General features: G+C 42.5%; 1 protein-coding gene across 1 annotated transcript; it reads left to right on the forward strand.

The window, feature by feature from the left end:
* The first annotated feature begins 2,096 nt into the window (after window positions 1-2,096).
* On the forward strand, window positions 2,097-12,483 carry LOC122083450 (U1 small nuclear ribonucleoprotein 70 kDa). The gene is made up of 5 exons (XM_042651262.1): window positions 2,097-2,279; window positions 2,469-2,521; window positions 11,742-11,918; window positions 12,030-12,110; window positions 12,211-12,483. The coding sequence occupies exons 1-5, from the start codon at window positions 2,226-2,228 to the stop codon at window positions 12,377-12,379; spliced, it is 534 nt and encodes a 177-aa protein (XP_042507196.1). The 5' UTR covers window positions 2,097-2,225; the 3' UTR covers window positions 12,380-12,483.
* The last annotated feature ends 3,206 nt before the right edge of the window (window positions 12,484-15,689 follow it).

Here is a 15,689-nt window from a genome sequence, read left to right on the forward strand (position 1 = left end):
TGAAAAGATGCCATTGTCCCTACCCCATCCACTTCTCCATGTGTCTGGCTGTGGGGAATGCAAACAGGTAGTATTTCATTTCCTATTAACAAATTGGAAGAAAGAAGATTAATTATCGGTCTAAGTCTACCTATACCCAAACACAGGTGGGGCATGAAAAGACCACACCACCCCCACCTTATGTGCTGAAGATTTTCCACACACCAGTGTAAGCAACACCAAATCGACATGGTTCCTTTTCCCTAACAAATTATAACTTTCTATGGGTGTGAGGAAACTCAATCATCAATTTCATCATGGTACATGGTAAAAGAAAGAAAAAATATTATATCGTCGAATAATTTATGGTCCAATCGGGCAAGTCAAACTAGGGGTGCAATAGGGCCGGGTTGGGTCAGGCTTCTTAAAACCCTAGCCCAACCCTGAGTCCCCTTAACTGGGCCCAAACCCGCTCTAACCAAACCCGTTCTGACCCTGACTCATGGAAGCAAAACTTCAACCAAGGCCCAACCCTTCAGGGTTCAGCCCAACCCTTACCTGCCCTGATTGGCCTTGATTTTTCAGGGTAGGGTCAGGACGACCCTGATTGGCCCTGACCCTGACCATGGTTTGCCATCAAGGGCCGGGTATACCCTGACCCTGACCTGGAAAATATGAAATAACTAAAGAATAATTAATATTCATAATAAATAGGAGATAAAAAACCCAAAGTTACAAATTACTTGTCATGAGGAGAACATCCTAAAGCAAACATTGAAACAATATAAATAACTCTAACAATTATGGTAAACAAAGAGGAGATCATCCTAAGAAACCAATATAATCCAAAAAAATTCAATTATTTGTCATGATAAACAAAGAGACCATCATAATAAGACAAACAATATGAAGATCTCAAAACTCTTGTCATGTTAAACAAAGAGGAGAACATCCTAAGAAAACAAAAAATCCAAAGTCAACATCATGAGCAAATACCAGGGTCGGGTAGGGCCAAAACCAAGGCTAAACTCAGTGTAAAAAAATCAGGGCCAACTTCTGGGCGGGCTAGGCCGGCCAAAGACATAAACCCTTACCCACCCTGACCCTGACTTAAGGTAAAAAATTTCAGGGTCGAGCCGGCCCTCAGGGCCAAAATTTTCGGGTCGATACTTGCACCCCTAAGTCAAACTGATCAAGGTATTAAATATAAGGAATAAGGACTGAGTCAGGTGAGTTGGAATCAGTCCCTAGAACACTAAATCGCCCCCAAATTTAAAACTCCCCAATTTTAGGGTTACTTAGAGTGAATTTGCCTTATCAGATTGTCCAAATTTGAGATCGGGCACAACTAGGGTCTTACAAAATAGAAATTGACATCCATATCGGATAGGGCCGAATCATTGAAAATGCGTAAAAATCAGTTAGATTCAGACACTAATTGGAGTGAATCGATTGAATCGATCGGTGCCGATTCTAGGTGTTTCGGACAATTCCCAATCCGAATCACCTATTTTAAAAACCTGACCACAACTGGGGGTGAAACAGGGTCGGGTTGGGCTGGGTTTCTTAAAACCCTAACCCAACCTTAGGTCCTCAAAATTCAACCCAGGCTCAACCCAACCCTACCAAGTTCATACCAACCCAACCTGGCCCTAATTAATCTTGTTAGGGCCGGATTTGGGTCGGGCTCGGCTTCTGCAAAGGTTGGATTAACCTTGATTGACTTGTTTTTGCCATTCACATCCTATACATTAAAAAATTATAGAAAAATGAAACATCAATAGGGGCCCTAAATTCTAATATAAAAATTTAGAGTTAAATTTCAGACTAGGTTGGGTTGGGTTGAGGCCTCAACCAGAGCCCAACCCAACCCTGACCCGCCCTCAGGTCAGAAAACTTGGCCCAAGCTCTATTTAGGTTCAGGGCAAGCCAGGGCGGGTTTGGGTTGTCAGGCCAAACTTTTACCCCTAGGCCCCAACCACAACCACAACTACAACTGATTCCAATACGGATCGATTGATACCCCCAATCCGATGATTCCGGATCCCCGAATTCTTGAAACAATGGGAACGGATTGACCCGTCTGGCACATCGTAGGCGGTTCAGGCTAGGGGTTTAATCGCTTCAAGCTCTAAACACAACTTTTAGAAGTCTGGAACGCCTCCATCTCGAAACCCCAACTTGCAAGCTGCAATAGTTGTCAGTCAAAGCGGGAACGCTGGAAAGCCAGTGAGAGTTTGGAATCGATGTCGGAGAGAGATGATGACTCCGATGCGCCGGAGGAGTTCACGTCCGAGCAGGTCCGTTTGCTTACTTGTCTTCCTCCGCCCCTCTCTCTCTCTCTTTCTCTTTCAATAGTCTCTATTTTTTTTTTCGAGAAGTCGTTCTTCTGGTACTCGGAAAAATGCCAAAAAGATTGTTATTTGCTGTTCTTAATGTAATCCCTTTCTGTAACATTATTTTTGGTGGGTTTGTTGTTAAATATGCAGGGCATGAAACAAGATGAAGAGATACAGATACTTCAGAAAAGAAACAAAGCCAGGTTTGCTACTTCTTTTTCCAATTACTCGTCAAGAAATGGTTTTTCTTGTTGGCTACTCTTTTGTTTTCAAGTATTAGTCTACATGTCTTTACCTAATTGTGTGGCCTAGTATGAAAGAGATATCTTCATGGGGTGTTATTACAGTACCTTAAAATTTGATTTGTGCCAATGTAAGTTTGGATCATCTGCAAAGATTCACTGAGTTTCTGAGCCGTACAATATCGGAAACTATCATAGCAACATGAAATTTATTGTGAGAAGTGTACTTGAGCTATTTTGGCTTTATTAATAGGTACTTCATGTTTCTAGATTATAGTGCATGTATGCTGCAAAGGGCAGCCAAGGGAGTTTGGCTACTCTTTTCTTCTGCATTTTAAGTCATTATCTTGAGTTCTCATTTTATTTGGGAAGTTGAAATTAAGTTCCAGAACTATTTATGTCACTCCTCTTTAGGTCAATTCATAGCAATCACAACTATTACCCACAACCCCCCCCCCCTTTCCAACCCACAGAAAAAAAAAAGCAGTCAAAACTTGTCTATTAGTATGATTTTGATGTAAGTTCAAATGTTATCAAAAAAATCTCAATTGTTTCGAACTTTCTATTTTTGGATTGGGATATTTACGGAATCCCCATGAATAGGATCAAACCTTATTCTTGGTATTTACGTGAGATTCCTCTTTCTTATTCTTAAGCAAGCCCCCGAGAGGGCTTAGTTGATCCATGATTTATGTTTCATCTTTCGTTTCCTTTTTGTTTTATGATTTTGATGTAAGTTCACATGTTATTCTGTTACGTTTCAGACAAGGAAGATTATTTCAATCCAAGTTGAGATTTATGGCCAAAATGTTGGCAGGAAGGCCGTCTATGAGAAGGATTCTATATTTCAAAGCTTTAATTTAATCAGTAATTCAAGTCAGGATCTTTTATTTATTTATTTATTTTTTTAATGGATAGGGAGGGAAGTAGGTAACAGCCAAGGGGTTCGAACTCAAGACCTCCTGGTGAGCATGAGATTTTTGCACACCATAACTCACCAACTGCACTAGGCAGTTGTTGTTAAAGTTAAGATCTTGTTGAACAAGAAATAGTGTCTGGTTATTCCCTTACCTATAAATATGCAATCACCATTCTTTTTGAGAGAAGAAATTTTGAATCCTGTATACAACAACAGCAAACTCAGCCTTACCCCAATTTAATAGGGTTGGCTATATGGATGCAAGTAAGATCAAAGAAGAGAAGGTGAAAGTGAAAGGAAAGTAACCTAAAAACAGCAAAAAGTAGAACCTTAACTAATTGGGGTATTTTCATGTGAGAAACTTGTTTATTGAAAAAATTAATGCTTTAAGCTTTTTGTTCGAGGAAAAGGATGTGAAAAGCATAGCATAAAATAATTCATGAAAAAAGATTAAAATAAGAGAGTTGTAAAATAGCTGACTTATAAGTTTCAGCTAAGACAAGGAGCAATGCTCTTCCCAGGGGGCTGAGAATGTTCAATAGAAAGCAGGCAGTTGAATAGAAAGCATCAGTTTTTTTTTTTTTTTTTGGCGGGGGGGGGGGGGGGGGGGGGGGGGCGGTGTGGGGGTGGTGTTGTGGTTCAGGATTTAAATGGTAGGGTCTCCACTTTTCTCCATTACATGAATATAAAATGAATGTAAGTTTCTTAAAGAGGAACGTTTGCCTGCACTTTGAAGGTTTTGTCACTCCATAACTTTGCATTACGAAACTCCAAAATGAACTTTGCAATGCTCAAAGGCCACGATGAACAAAGTGGTACTCTCTCAATGAAAAAAGCCCCCATGACGTCCCCCCTGCCGCTGGCACTCCCTCCCCCCTGCCCCTCCTTCCCCTCACTGCCTTGACACCTCCCCTCCCGTTGACAGTCGCCCTTGGACCGAGGTCGTCTCCTCCTCTTCTCTTCCTTCCTCATCCTCGCCTCCCACCTCTGGCCATTCTCTCTTCTTCCACCCCCCATCCTCCCGCAACTCTATCCCTGTCGGTCTTTGCCCCCTGGACTCCTCGAGCCAGAAATCAGTAGGTGGAAGAATTGCATCGTTGGTTCCTTCCTTGGTAGCTGGCCTCCTTTCGCCATCGTCAAAGCCTCCCTCCATAAACAATGGAAACCCTCTTGCCCTCTATCCACTTTTATGCTTGACAATGGCACTTATCTTTTCAACTTCTCTTCCCCTACTGATAAGCCGGTCGCAATCAATGGTGGTCCCTGGTATATAGGGAAAAAGGTGATCTTCTTGCGGCAGTGGGATGAACGCACTTATTTTCACCACTTGGAACCTTCCTCCATCCCGCTCTGGATTTCTCTCCCTAATTTCCTACTCCACTTCTGGTGTGCCAAGGGGCTCAGCATCGTCGGATCTATCATCGGCAAGCCATTACACTCTGATCGGAGAACCAAAATTGTGGACCATTTGTCCTTTGCCCGCATATGCATTGAAGTCTCGGCTGATCAATCTTTACCTTCATCTGTCACTGTATTTGAAGGAGACGATCACTCGTTCATGAAAGATATTCAATACGATTGGATCCCCCCATATGCTCCACATGCTAATGCTTCGGCCACTTTATTGTGCTTTGCAGCAAAAAAAAAGAAAAAAGAAAAAATAATACAAAAAAATAATTCTGTGGAGGAATTGGGGGGTAACCTAGTCGAACCATCTGCGGATTCCGACGGTCAAACTTTGATGAATGGCCTGCCTCTTTCATCTTCACTCCTTGCTGGACTTGTGGAAGATTAGACATCCTTGAGAAAAATTCCTTGACGCAAACGAGGTAGAAGCCTGCGCACTTAGATCTCCATCTCCGATGAAGCTCATCTCCCGGCTAGTACCACGGGATCATTGGAAGGCCTAGCGGATATTAACTGATTCTCACTTTTGGCTTGCCCTGATGACCTAGATGTCATTGGAAACCTTCCACTAACCTTTCTCTCTCCTTACAAGTCTTTTAACCTCGTACCTTCCGCTGAGACGACCTCGGTCCTCGCCCCTCTCCCTTCTGTCCCTTCTGCCTCTGGGCTTCTGCCTATCCTCCCTCTTCCTTCCTCTGGCACTGCTTCAAATAACCATTCTGACAAGATATCTCCCCCTTCTCTCTCGCTTTATCCTTCTAACCCAACTTGCCGGTCCAACCAGAATCCCCTTTTATTCCTCTCAACCAGTTCCTATCGGTCCAGCTTCTCTCTTAATTCTCTAAATTCCCATCAGACCATCCGCTCCATCCTAATAACCTCTACAACCCGACCAAGCCTACCCATCTCTTACCTGACCCAAACCTAGCCCCACCTACAACCAACACACCCGACCCATCCCACTGGCCTTCCACCTTGAATCGTAACCCATATCCACCTCCTTCCTTTTTTCTTCCTCTTCTCTGCTGGTCCACGAGACTTCTCCCGTCGCTCGTTCCGACTCTCCAATTCCGGAACCCCAGGAGCCTCCTGCGACTCTCTCCCAACCTGCTCGCTCTGCCGCCTCGGAAGGCGCCTCGCCGCTCTGCAATTGTGGCCTTGTCGTCGACTCCAACGCTACTGCTGCCTTCGATTGCCACCCCTTATCCTTTGCCGCTGCTGTTGACATCACCTGCGAGACCTCCATTGATTCGGTTGCGACTACTACTCTTGCCACTACTTGCCTTGGCCTCTTGCTAGGTACAATGGACCCTTTGCATTCTCTCGCCTTGGAAGGCGACAGCTCCGACTCTACTGGCATCCAGTCCACTACTACGACAATAGACATCTCTGTAGCTCCGACTCTCCTTATGGGGCTGCCGCCTGCTCTCTCCCTCATGCCTTGGAAGGCGCCATCTCCAACCTCTTCAGATGCTAATGATATCACTTTTCCTCCGCATGCCACACCTTGGAAGGCTTCATCTTCCTCCTCAGATGTTGCTACTATTTCTATACCATCGGCCATCATTGCTGATGATGTTTTTGCTCCCTAGAACATCAATTCTTCAGTTGGTGCTCCCCATCACTCAACTACTGATGTTTCATCCCCCTTGGGAACAAAGGTTCAATGAATGAGGCATCTTCCCCTTAATCCAGGCTCAGATTGGATCCCCTAAGAAATGGTTTGGTTGGTCCTAAGGTCTCTGTCTTATCCTCCAAACCTAGAGGAACCCCCAATCCCAAACCTATTCCCAACCATCCCCCCTCTCTTCTCAAGGAATATGCCCATTGGACTAAAATCAAGCCCAGACTTCCCACTGGCTCTACTGAGCTTCGGCTGCCCCCCAACTCCCATCCTCAATGATCCCTTGGATTATATGGAACCAGAGGACTCAATTTCTCTTCCAAACATGCAACCATCTGCTCCCGAATTAAATCATCCAAAGCCACCATTGTCTATCACCTCGAGACCCGTGTCCTTGAATCAAATGCCCTCGCATTATTGCTTCCATTGCCCCCTCTTGGTCCTTCCTTTCCAACTATTCACACTCCCCTAACGGGCGCATTTGGATCCTTTGGAACCCTCTCCTTATCCACACCTAGCCTCCTCCTCCCAAGTCATCCATTTCTCCTTCTCTCCTCCTTTGGGCTCCTCCCTATTGGTCTTATTTGCTGTCTATGCCCACAACAGGGCCCAAGATAGACTCCCTCTTTGGTCTGATCTCCTTTCCTTCTCGTCTTCCCGATCATCCACTCCGTGGGGAATTGGTGGTGACTTCAATGTGATAAGGGCCTCCCATCAGAAACTTGGTGGGGCCCCTATGGACACCACCTCCACTGATCCCTTCAATGAATGCATTGTGGACATTGGGATGAATGATCTCCGTTGGTCTGGCTCTAAGTTCACTTGGCATAACTGCTATAGTGGATATGATAGGGTTGCTTGTAAGCTTGACCGTCTCCTTGTCAATGAGACTTGACTTACCTCCTTCCCTGCTTCCCATGCTAACTTTGACCTCCCCGGCATCTCTGATCACTCTTCCATTTCCCTCTTTGTTTAGACCCACATCTCCTTTGGTCCCAAGCCTTTTAAGTACTTTGATACGTGGGCCCACTATGAGGTATTCCTCCCCTTAGTTAGAGACACCTTGGCCATCCCCCACCCCTGTCTCTTCCTCCCCTCATTGCTTTTGCAATAAAGCTCAAAAATGTCAAAATGACCCTTAAATCCTGGAACTCCGATACTTTTGGCAATATCTCTTATCAGATCTCTTTTTGCCAAGCGAAACTTGACCTCATCCAATCTCGGCTCCAGATTGATCCCCTCAATTCCTCCTGGTTGAGGAAGAAAAATTGGCAGCCATTGATCTATCTTCCCGTCTTGCCCAAGAAGAATCTTTCCTCTGTAAGAAATCCAAAATTAAATGGCTTGAGCTTGGGGACTCCAACTTGGCATACTTCCACGCTCCCTCAAAGCCCGTACTAATGCCAATTCCATCCTCAATCTCATCTCCCGCTTTGGTACTAAGCTTCTCTTCCCTTTGGACATCAAAGCAGAAGCTGTCTCGTATTTCGATGACCTCTTCAACCCCGTCCCCCTCCCTTCACCAGCCCTCCCCCCAACACCCTCAACAAATTCAATCTTGACCACCTCATTCCTTCCCTTCAAGCCATCCCCTCTGATAATGAGATCCTCTCCGGTGTCCTCCATCATAAAGCTAACAAGGTCCCCAGTCCTGAAGGCTTCAGTATGAGATTCTTCTCCACTTGCTGGCATATCATCTGGGATGATCTCATCTTTGCCATCCACAGCTTTTTCCTCAACCCCTCCCAAATCGCTGGCATTAACCATTCCTTCCTTTGCCTCATCCCTAAGAAGGATGGTGCCCAGTGCATCCTATCTCCCTCTGCAATCTTCTCTACAAATTCATTGCTAAGATCCTCGCCAATAGGATCCAGAAGGTTGTCAATTCCCTTGTCAGCCCAAATCAATCTGCCTTCATTGTTGGTCGAAGCATCTCTGATAACATCATCCTTTGCCATGAGATTGTCACAAGCTTTAATCACAAATCTCATTCCCCCTCAACCCTCTTGAAGATTGACATCTACAAAGTGTTTGATTCTATCCACTGGGATTTTATATCCAATGTCCTTTTCTAAATGTCCTTCCCCCTGTCCTTTGTTCATTGGGTGTGCTCTTGCATTTCCACCCCGCTTCTCTGTCCTCACCAATGGTAGCCCGACTGTCTATTTCTCCTCTGCGGTGGGCATTCGTCAGGGATGTCCTCTCTCTCCTTTCCTCTTCTGTCTGGCTCTCAAAGTCCTCTCCCGCTCCATCTAATCCTCCACTGATCAGCACCTTATCTCCCCCATCCCCAAATGTAGAGCGCTCTCGCTTACCCACCTTGCTTTTGCAGATGATCTCATGATGTTCTCTAAAGCTGATCTTGTCTCCATTTCCAACATTATGATCTCCCTCTACCTTTTTGAGTCCTTCTCTGGCCTGAAAATCAACCTCCTCAAATCCAATCTCTTTCTCTCGGGTGTCTTTGATACGTGCCAATCTTTGCTCCTGACTATTTCTGGTTTCCCCCTAGGATCCTTCCCTGTCCGTTACCTTGGTCACCCATCATTGATTCCTTCAGGAAAAGGCTGCACCTCTGGAAAAGCAAGCTCTTTTCCTATGTTGGCAGACTGGTCCTTATTCAGTTTGTCCTCCAATCCCTCTACCTTTACTTGTCAGGTTTTTTCTTCCTCCCTGCTTCCACTTGCAAGGCTATCGATTCCCTCCTTTGTGCCTTCCTTTGGAAAGGTTCTGAAGCCTCTAGATTCCTCCACCCCATGAGCTGGTCCAAAAGTTTTCCGTCCCAGGGCCGAAGGTGGCTTGGGTCTTGGAAAAATCGAGGATGTTAATTCTGCTACTATCATCAAATTCATCTGGAAGATAGTTTCCAAGCAGTGCAGTATTTGGGTCTCTTGGATTTACTCTGTCCCTCTTAAAAATGACTTCATTTGGACCGTTCCTCCCTCCTCTGATGCTTCTTAGAGCTGGCGTGGTATCCTCAAATCCAAACCCCTGGGTCTTTCTGCCATCTTTTGCACTATCGGCAACGGCTCCACCACTTCGCTTTGGCTTGACCCTTGGCACCCTTTTGGCATCCTTCTGCCCTTGGTCACCCCCAGAATCATCTCTTCCTCTGGTTCTTTTCGTTCTGCTACGGTGGCCTCCATCCTTTCCCACGATGGCTGTTCTCCCCCTCCTCTTCCTTCTCCCATGGCGGACCTTTGGACCACCCCCATCCCCCTTGGCCACAGAAGATTTCAAGATTCTGTTCATTGGACGCCCTCCCCTTCGGGTATATTCGCTTCCGCCTTTGCTTGGAACTTCATTCATTCCAAAGACCCCCTTATTCCATGAAGGAACATCTTCTGGTTTAAAGGGCACATCCCTCGTCATAGTTTCACTGCCTGGCGAGCTCTTTCCTACTGCCTCCCTACGCAGGCCTTCCTCAATCACCGCCACATCCAAGTCCCCACCTCCTGTTGTTTGTGTTGGAATGGTACGGAAGATGTGGACAATCTTTTCTTCTCTTGCCCCTTCTCTTCCTCCATTTGGAAAAAGGTTCTCCGCTCATGTTGGCCCTCCCCCCATCCCATTCTGGCCCTCCTTCGAGAATGGATCTGGATAGACATGACCTTCAGTGGTTCCACCATTTGTGACACAATCGGAAAGCTTGCCTTTTACGCCACCATCAATCATCTTTGGATGGAACGTAACCTTTGTAGATGGACACCCAATTCCCGTTCCTTTGAAGGGATTTGGAAAGCCATTTATTTTGATGTTACTTCTAGACTCAAATCTTTGCGTATAGGCACAGATTGTGACACCCCAAGGAACAGACTCATTGTTATCTTCTGGGGCCTCCCTGTCACCACCATCCCCCCCCCCCCCAATTATGTTTCCTTAGGCTGTTTTCCAGGGGCTTGCCCTTTTGGGGCCCTTGGTTTTGCTCCTTTTGGGTCCCCCCCCCCTTCCTTTTCCTTGTTATTTTCTTCTCTTGGTAAGAATTATTTATTCATCAAAAAGAAAAAAAAAAAAACTTTGCATTACTGTGTGAAGCTTAAACAGCCTGCTGCCCATGTGGTTGCTGTTTTGCATGTAATATGGGCTGGTGGAAGTGAAACTGCTTGCCTTCGACATGACAATGGGTGCAATGATGTCATTCTTGATTCTCTCTTCTAAAAACCATCATTGAGGTTCCTGAGACCTTATGTAGATTCTAGGTGTCCACTTCAATGCCCTAAAACCTGTCCTAGTGCATGTTAGGGGTTATAGGTGCCACTGTTTGCAAAGAGGGTGATGGCATATCCTTATCTTTAGGAGGATCTTTAGTCTTTGGCACTTTTCCAGACGGAAATATGGGCTATTGAGCCCATTGAAAATACATATTGAGTGGACGCTTTTAAAAGTGTATCTGGCCTTACATAACAGTTCCAGTGGTCAGCTTTCTGAATGATCCAGTTGGATGGCCTGATGGTCCAACCTTGGATAATCTTTAAAACCATGGACCTTATGGCATTTTCAGTTGATGACCTGGACAGTCAGACCACAACCTGGTTGTCTGGTCCAATTATATTCTAAAACCTGTATTGAATTTTGAATTCACAAACCATCAGTTCTTCCTTCACATCATGGCTACCTCTAGTTAATATAACCTATGCCTTCATTTGCGAAAATTGAGCAGTACTGTTTTGTGGATTTATCTTCTTCCAATCCCTTGGGACACAAAACCTTCCAACTTCATAAATATCAATTGTTTTAAGATCTGATCTGCCTTGAAACTGAAATCTTGCATCTTATTATTTTCATTCTTCTGGAAAAGTGGTTCTTCTTTTTCCTTTTCTGCTTCATGCGGGAAGTGATGGCCTTTAGAAGAGCCTAACTTAAATAAGTATTTTAATAGATTGCCATGGAGTCATGATGCTGAATTCACTGCTCATAAATATATGATTGTATAACTATTTTATTATTTACCCAGAAGGAAGTAATGATTTTCTGTTTTGTGTAAAACACATAATTCATATGCATCTGTGTATGTTTTTTTTTTTTTTTTTTTTGGGGGGGGGGTGGGGTTTGGTAAATCCGTGTGTGGCAAGAAAGCTTTTGAAGTGTTTCCATGCCTGAAGCTTTTCTTTTCTGCCTTAATGACCCAATCTGTCTATAATATTTTAAGTGTTGATTCTATTTCCATTCATCTTATTTTCTTTTCTGCTCATAAATATATGATCTATAAGTAATTTCTGCTCTTTCTGTAGGGTTGCCCGGGAAGGCAAAGAACGCCGGAAGAGGTGGGCTGAAAGAAAAAAACGACAACCATCAGAAGGTCATGGAAGTGTTGGACATGAAAAAGAACCAGATCAACATGAAGAGGGTCAGGATATACCTGGAATGCTTCCGAACGACATTGTCAATCTGATTGCAGCTCGTGAGAAGTACGTGATATTGGTTTCTGCTGTGTGTGTGTGTCCCATGACTGAATTCTTCTACATGCAGGAAATGTGTGTGTGTGTGTGTGTCTCATGACTGAATTCTTCTACATGCAGGAAAGTCTTCTTGTCGGACTCAGAGGAAGAGAAAGCTGAGGAGAAACCCAACCCAAAAAAGAAAAGGCACCAAAGCTCTGGGTTAGGAACCTCTTTCTTTCCTTTCTGTTGATAGTTTCTAATTAATTTATTCATGCTAGTTCTTGGGTTGAATCTAATAGCCTTGGATGATGGTCTGCAGGCCGGAGCCTGTGATTTTGAAAGACATACCCCCAGCCCAATGCTTGCAGAACTCATTAGACTTCTTGAAACAAAGGAAAATGCAGGTTTCTAGATCATCATCAGTTTTGAACAACCCCGACCAGGCATTACGTCTCCTTTCGACATGCGGCTTATTAAATAAGAATTGAGATGTTAAAAGAGCATTTTGTTTGTTTCAATAGTATTGTAACAAAACACCTTTCCTCAACGCTGTGCAACTAATTATATCAGCTTAGTGAATCTCTTTTTATCACATAGTTGGTCTTTTGTTTGAGGCAATTGGGTTTAGGTTACAATGATGCTACTGTAAGTGAGTCCCTGGCTCAGTCAAGTCTCCTGTGCTATCTATCAGGCTATCAGCATCAATAAGGGAATGCTAGCTGTGCCTTGGGACACATTACTCTTGCTGTGTTTTAGCCAATAAATTGGGTCCCGTGGCCTACTAATATGCACTCGTTTTCTCAAATATTGACAGCAGTTGACATCCCTTGTAAGTACGTGTGATGGTGGTCTGAGACTGATGCTATGAAAGGAACTCCATTGTGATAGTTACCTCAATTGAGAAAACTGACATGTTGATAAGGAAGAATGATACCCGCTAGTGTGTGTCTATGCCTAGACGCAGCGGGTGCAAAACAAACATATAAAATGAAGGTTCCATAATCATAGGACCCACTATCCATACATTTGTCAAGGATGGGACTTAATGGAATCTGATCCATTTAAGTAGAATCATTTTAGATATCAAGATGGTCAAATGTGGGAATTACTGTTGAATTAGCTGACTGACCTCCCAAACGTTACGAATGGGCATCCCCTGAATTGAGTGATGAGACCTCAAATCAAATTAATCGAATATGTAAACTATGCTCAAGATAAGGTTCATTAGTGGGACCCGTCGAACACATTTACAAAAATAAATGGATTCCGACGGCACAAATTAGCAAAGCTTCAACTTTCCTTCTACATCATAGGCCATATTAAAGGAGTGTTCTCTTTCTCTTGTTCATTTTTAGTGGAAAATATTCACAAGATTACATTGTAAATGGCTCCTTAAACACGTTTAATTTGATGCGTGAAAAAATGAGAATAAACCTACGGATGGTGGTCATTGGATAGATAAGTGACTCTTTGGATTGATTACAATTTTTTTTTCCATCAAAATATATTCACTTTTAAATATTATATATTATAATGGGAAAATATTGGGTATGCCGCCGATATCAAGTATGCTAGCACCCATTGTGTCTATCTCTCTCTTTCCTTTTTTCTGAAATGACCACCCTCATATCCTTCCTGAATGATACTCCATTATATGTCCCTATTATAGTATACTTGATTTTGTTTACCTTTAAACTTCCCTCTGCTGAGGAGATTCTTTCTTCACCATGGATGGAAAGAAACTAGTGTAATATCAACTACTTGAGAATTACTGTCTTTTTTTTAAGATTGTGGTTTGCTGTGATTAAATTGGACTCTAGATTTATCATTAATTTCCCACGCTCCATTATCCAAAGTCTGAAATACCTTTCTCCAATTTAGTCAAAAGATTGGATGAGAAGATTCTTTCTTCATCATGGATGGAAAGAAACTAGGTCCATATGACACGCCATCATGTGCTGCTAAATGATTGTTGTTTATAGTGGATAAAATGTGCTTGGTTAAAATTCGAAGTCAGTAACAAAACATATAGCCTCAGAAATGGTAATTGCATATTTAGCAAAGCCTTTATATAACTTTTTTAAACTATGATCACTTATTTTTCTCTTGTTCTTTCTTTAATTCTGCTTTGAAAGTAATTTTAGTAAATGTTGGCATAGCCCTAGAATTATCTTCCTTTTTGATAGAGAATGGAGATGGAATTTTAAAAACCTTTAATGGCAAATCATCTTGTGACACTCTTCGTAAGTTGACTTTTAGTGTTTTGCTTCATCCTATTTTGTAGGAAAGAAATAAAAGAAGACAGCCGTCGTGCTATATTGAGCAAATCTGGGAACCTATTGCTTTTAGATCAGAAGCAGAATTCTATCCAATTGTTCTACGAGCCCATACACAGTTAGAAATAGCATCTTACCCATTCTAGGATCATCCTTTTATTTCTCCCTCCTAATTTTGATGTATTATCTTTTTATCACCGTTTCTTTCCTATTGAGGTGTTTTGCTGTATTTACACTTTTGTAAATTGTTTCTTCTACCTGGTTTTGGTGTATCATCCTTTTGATTTTTTCCCCCCTTGGCTGGCCATTCTGAGTAATGTGATATATTTTTTAAATTTTTAGATAATTTTCAATATATATATATATATATATATATGATAAGCACAAATGCAATTTCCCTTTTCTGATTGCTAGTAAACTATGTACTACAGTATTAGTTTCTTCTTGTAGTACTTGTTTAAACTTGGGAAAAGTGTTTACTGTGGTGGAGTGTGGCTCATGTGCATGCATAGGGCCAATGCGAGTGTGCAAGAAAACATGAACAAAGACGTCATTTTCCATTTCATTGGGTAAATTGATTATTTCACTCCTCTATGTGTTTAGGTGCAGAGGCCACACTCTCCCCAAGAAACCATTTCCCTTAAAACTTATTAATGTAAGTATCTTATTACAAAAAAACGAAAGGGAAACAAAACTCATGCAGTCTTTCATGTTCTTTGGTTTTTAGGAAGATGGATACCTCTAGCCTGCGACAAGCTCTTTAAAAGTTGTTGTTATTGACCAGTAGGTTCATTAAGGAAGCTGCTTAAAATATTTAAGTTTACTCTAGTTTATGTACATATTTTTTTTCTTTGAATGAGTACTCAGAGTATATATTTGGGCTTTTGAACAACTTGCTCAACCCTAATTCAGTATTATATCTACTAATCAGCCACTTGGGCTTGCCCGAGCTTAGGCTCACTACCAAAATATGGAGGTTATCTCAATTATTCGATAGCACTAACTGGGTATGTTAGGTACCATCAAAAGATCCTGAGAATTCAGAATATGCCCTTCCTACATACTCTGTTCAACTATAGCCATTTACCATTTTAATAATTTATTATGGTATTGATTTGGTTGTTATTGATTTTTTTTTTGTTACTATTAGGTTTTTTGGTTCTCTATCTTTATCAGAAGTGAATCTTGTACAATGTCATACTAACTTATCATTAGACATTGCTTTCCAAAGTTGGAGTTGATAGCATATTAGAAAGAAAATATTTGAATTGATAGGTTTTTTAGGTGAAGATATTTGAGTCCAGGTCACCTACAGTGGATAGTGAGTGACACTGAGCATTCAACAGATGGAAAATGACGCTTTTATTCATGCTTTCTTTAAACAAGTACTGCAAAAAGAAACTAATACTCTAGAAACCAAAATTAATCCAACCAAAAAAATAAAAAATAAAACGAAACCAAAATGAACTTTCATAAATCCACTTCTGGTAATAATGGAACGAAATGCCTAACCATAAGAAAG

Source organism: Macadamia integrifolia, chromosome 7 (assembly GCF_013358625.1).
Source record: "Macadamia integrifolia cultivar HAES 741 chromosome 7, SCU_Mint_v3, whole genome shotgun sequence".
In the NCBI taxonomy this organism is placed as follows: domain Eukaryota; kingdom Viridiplantae; phylum Streptophyta; class Magnoliopsida; order Proteales; family Proteaceae; genus Macadamia; species Macadamia integrifolia.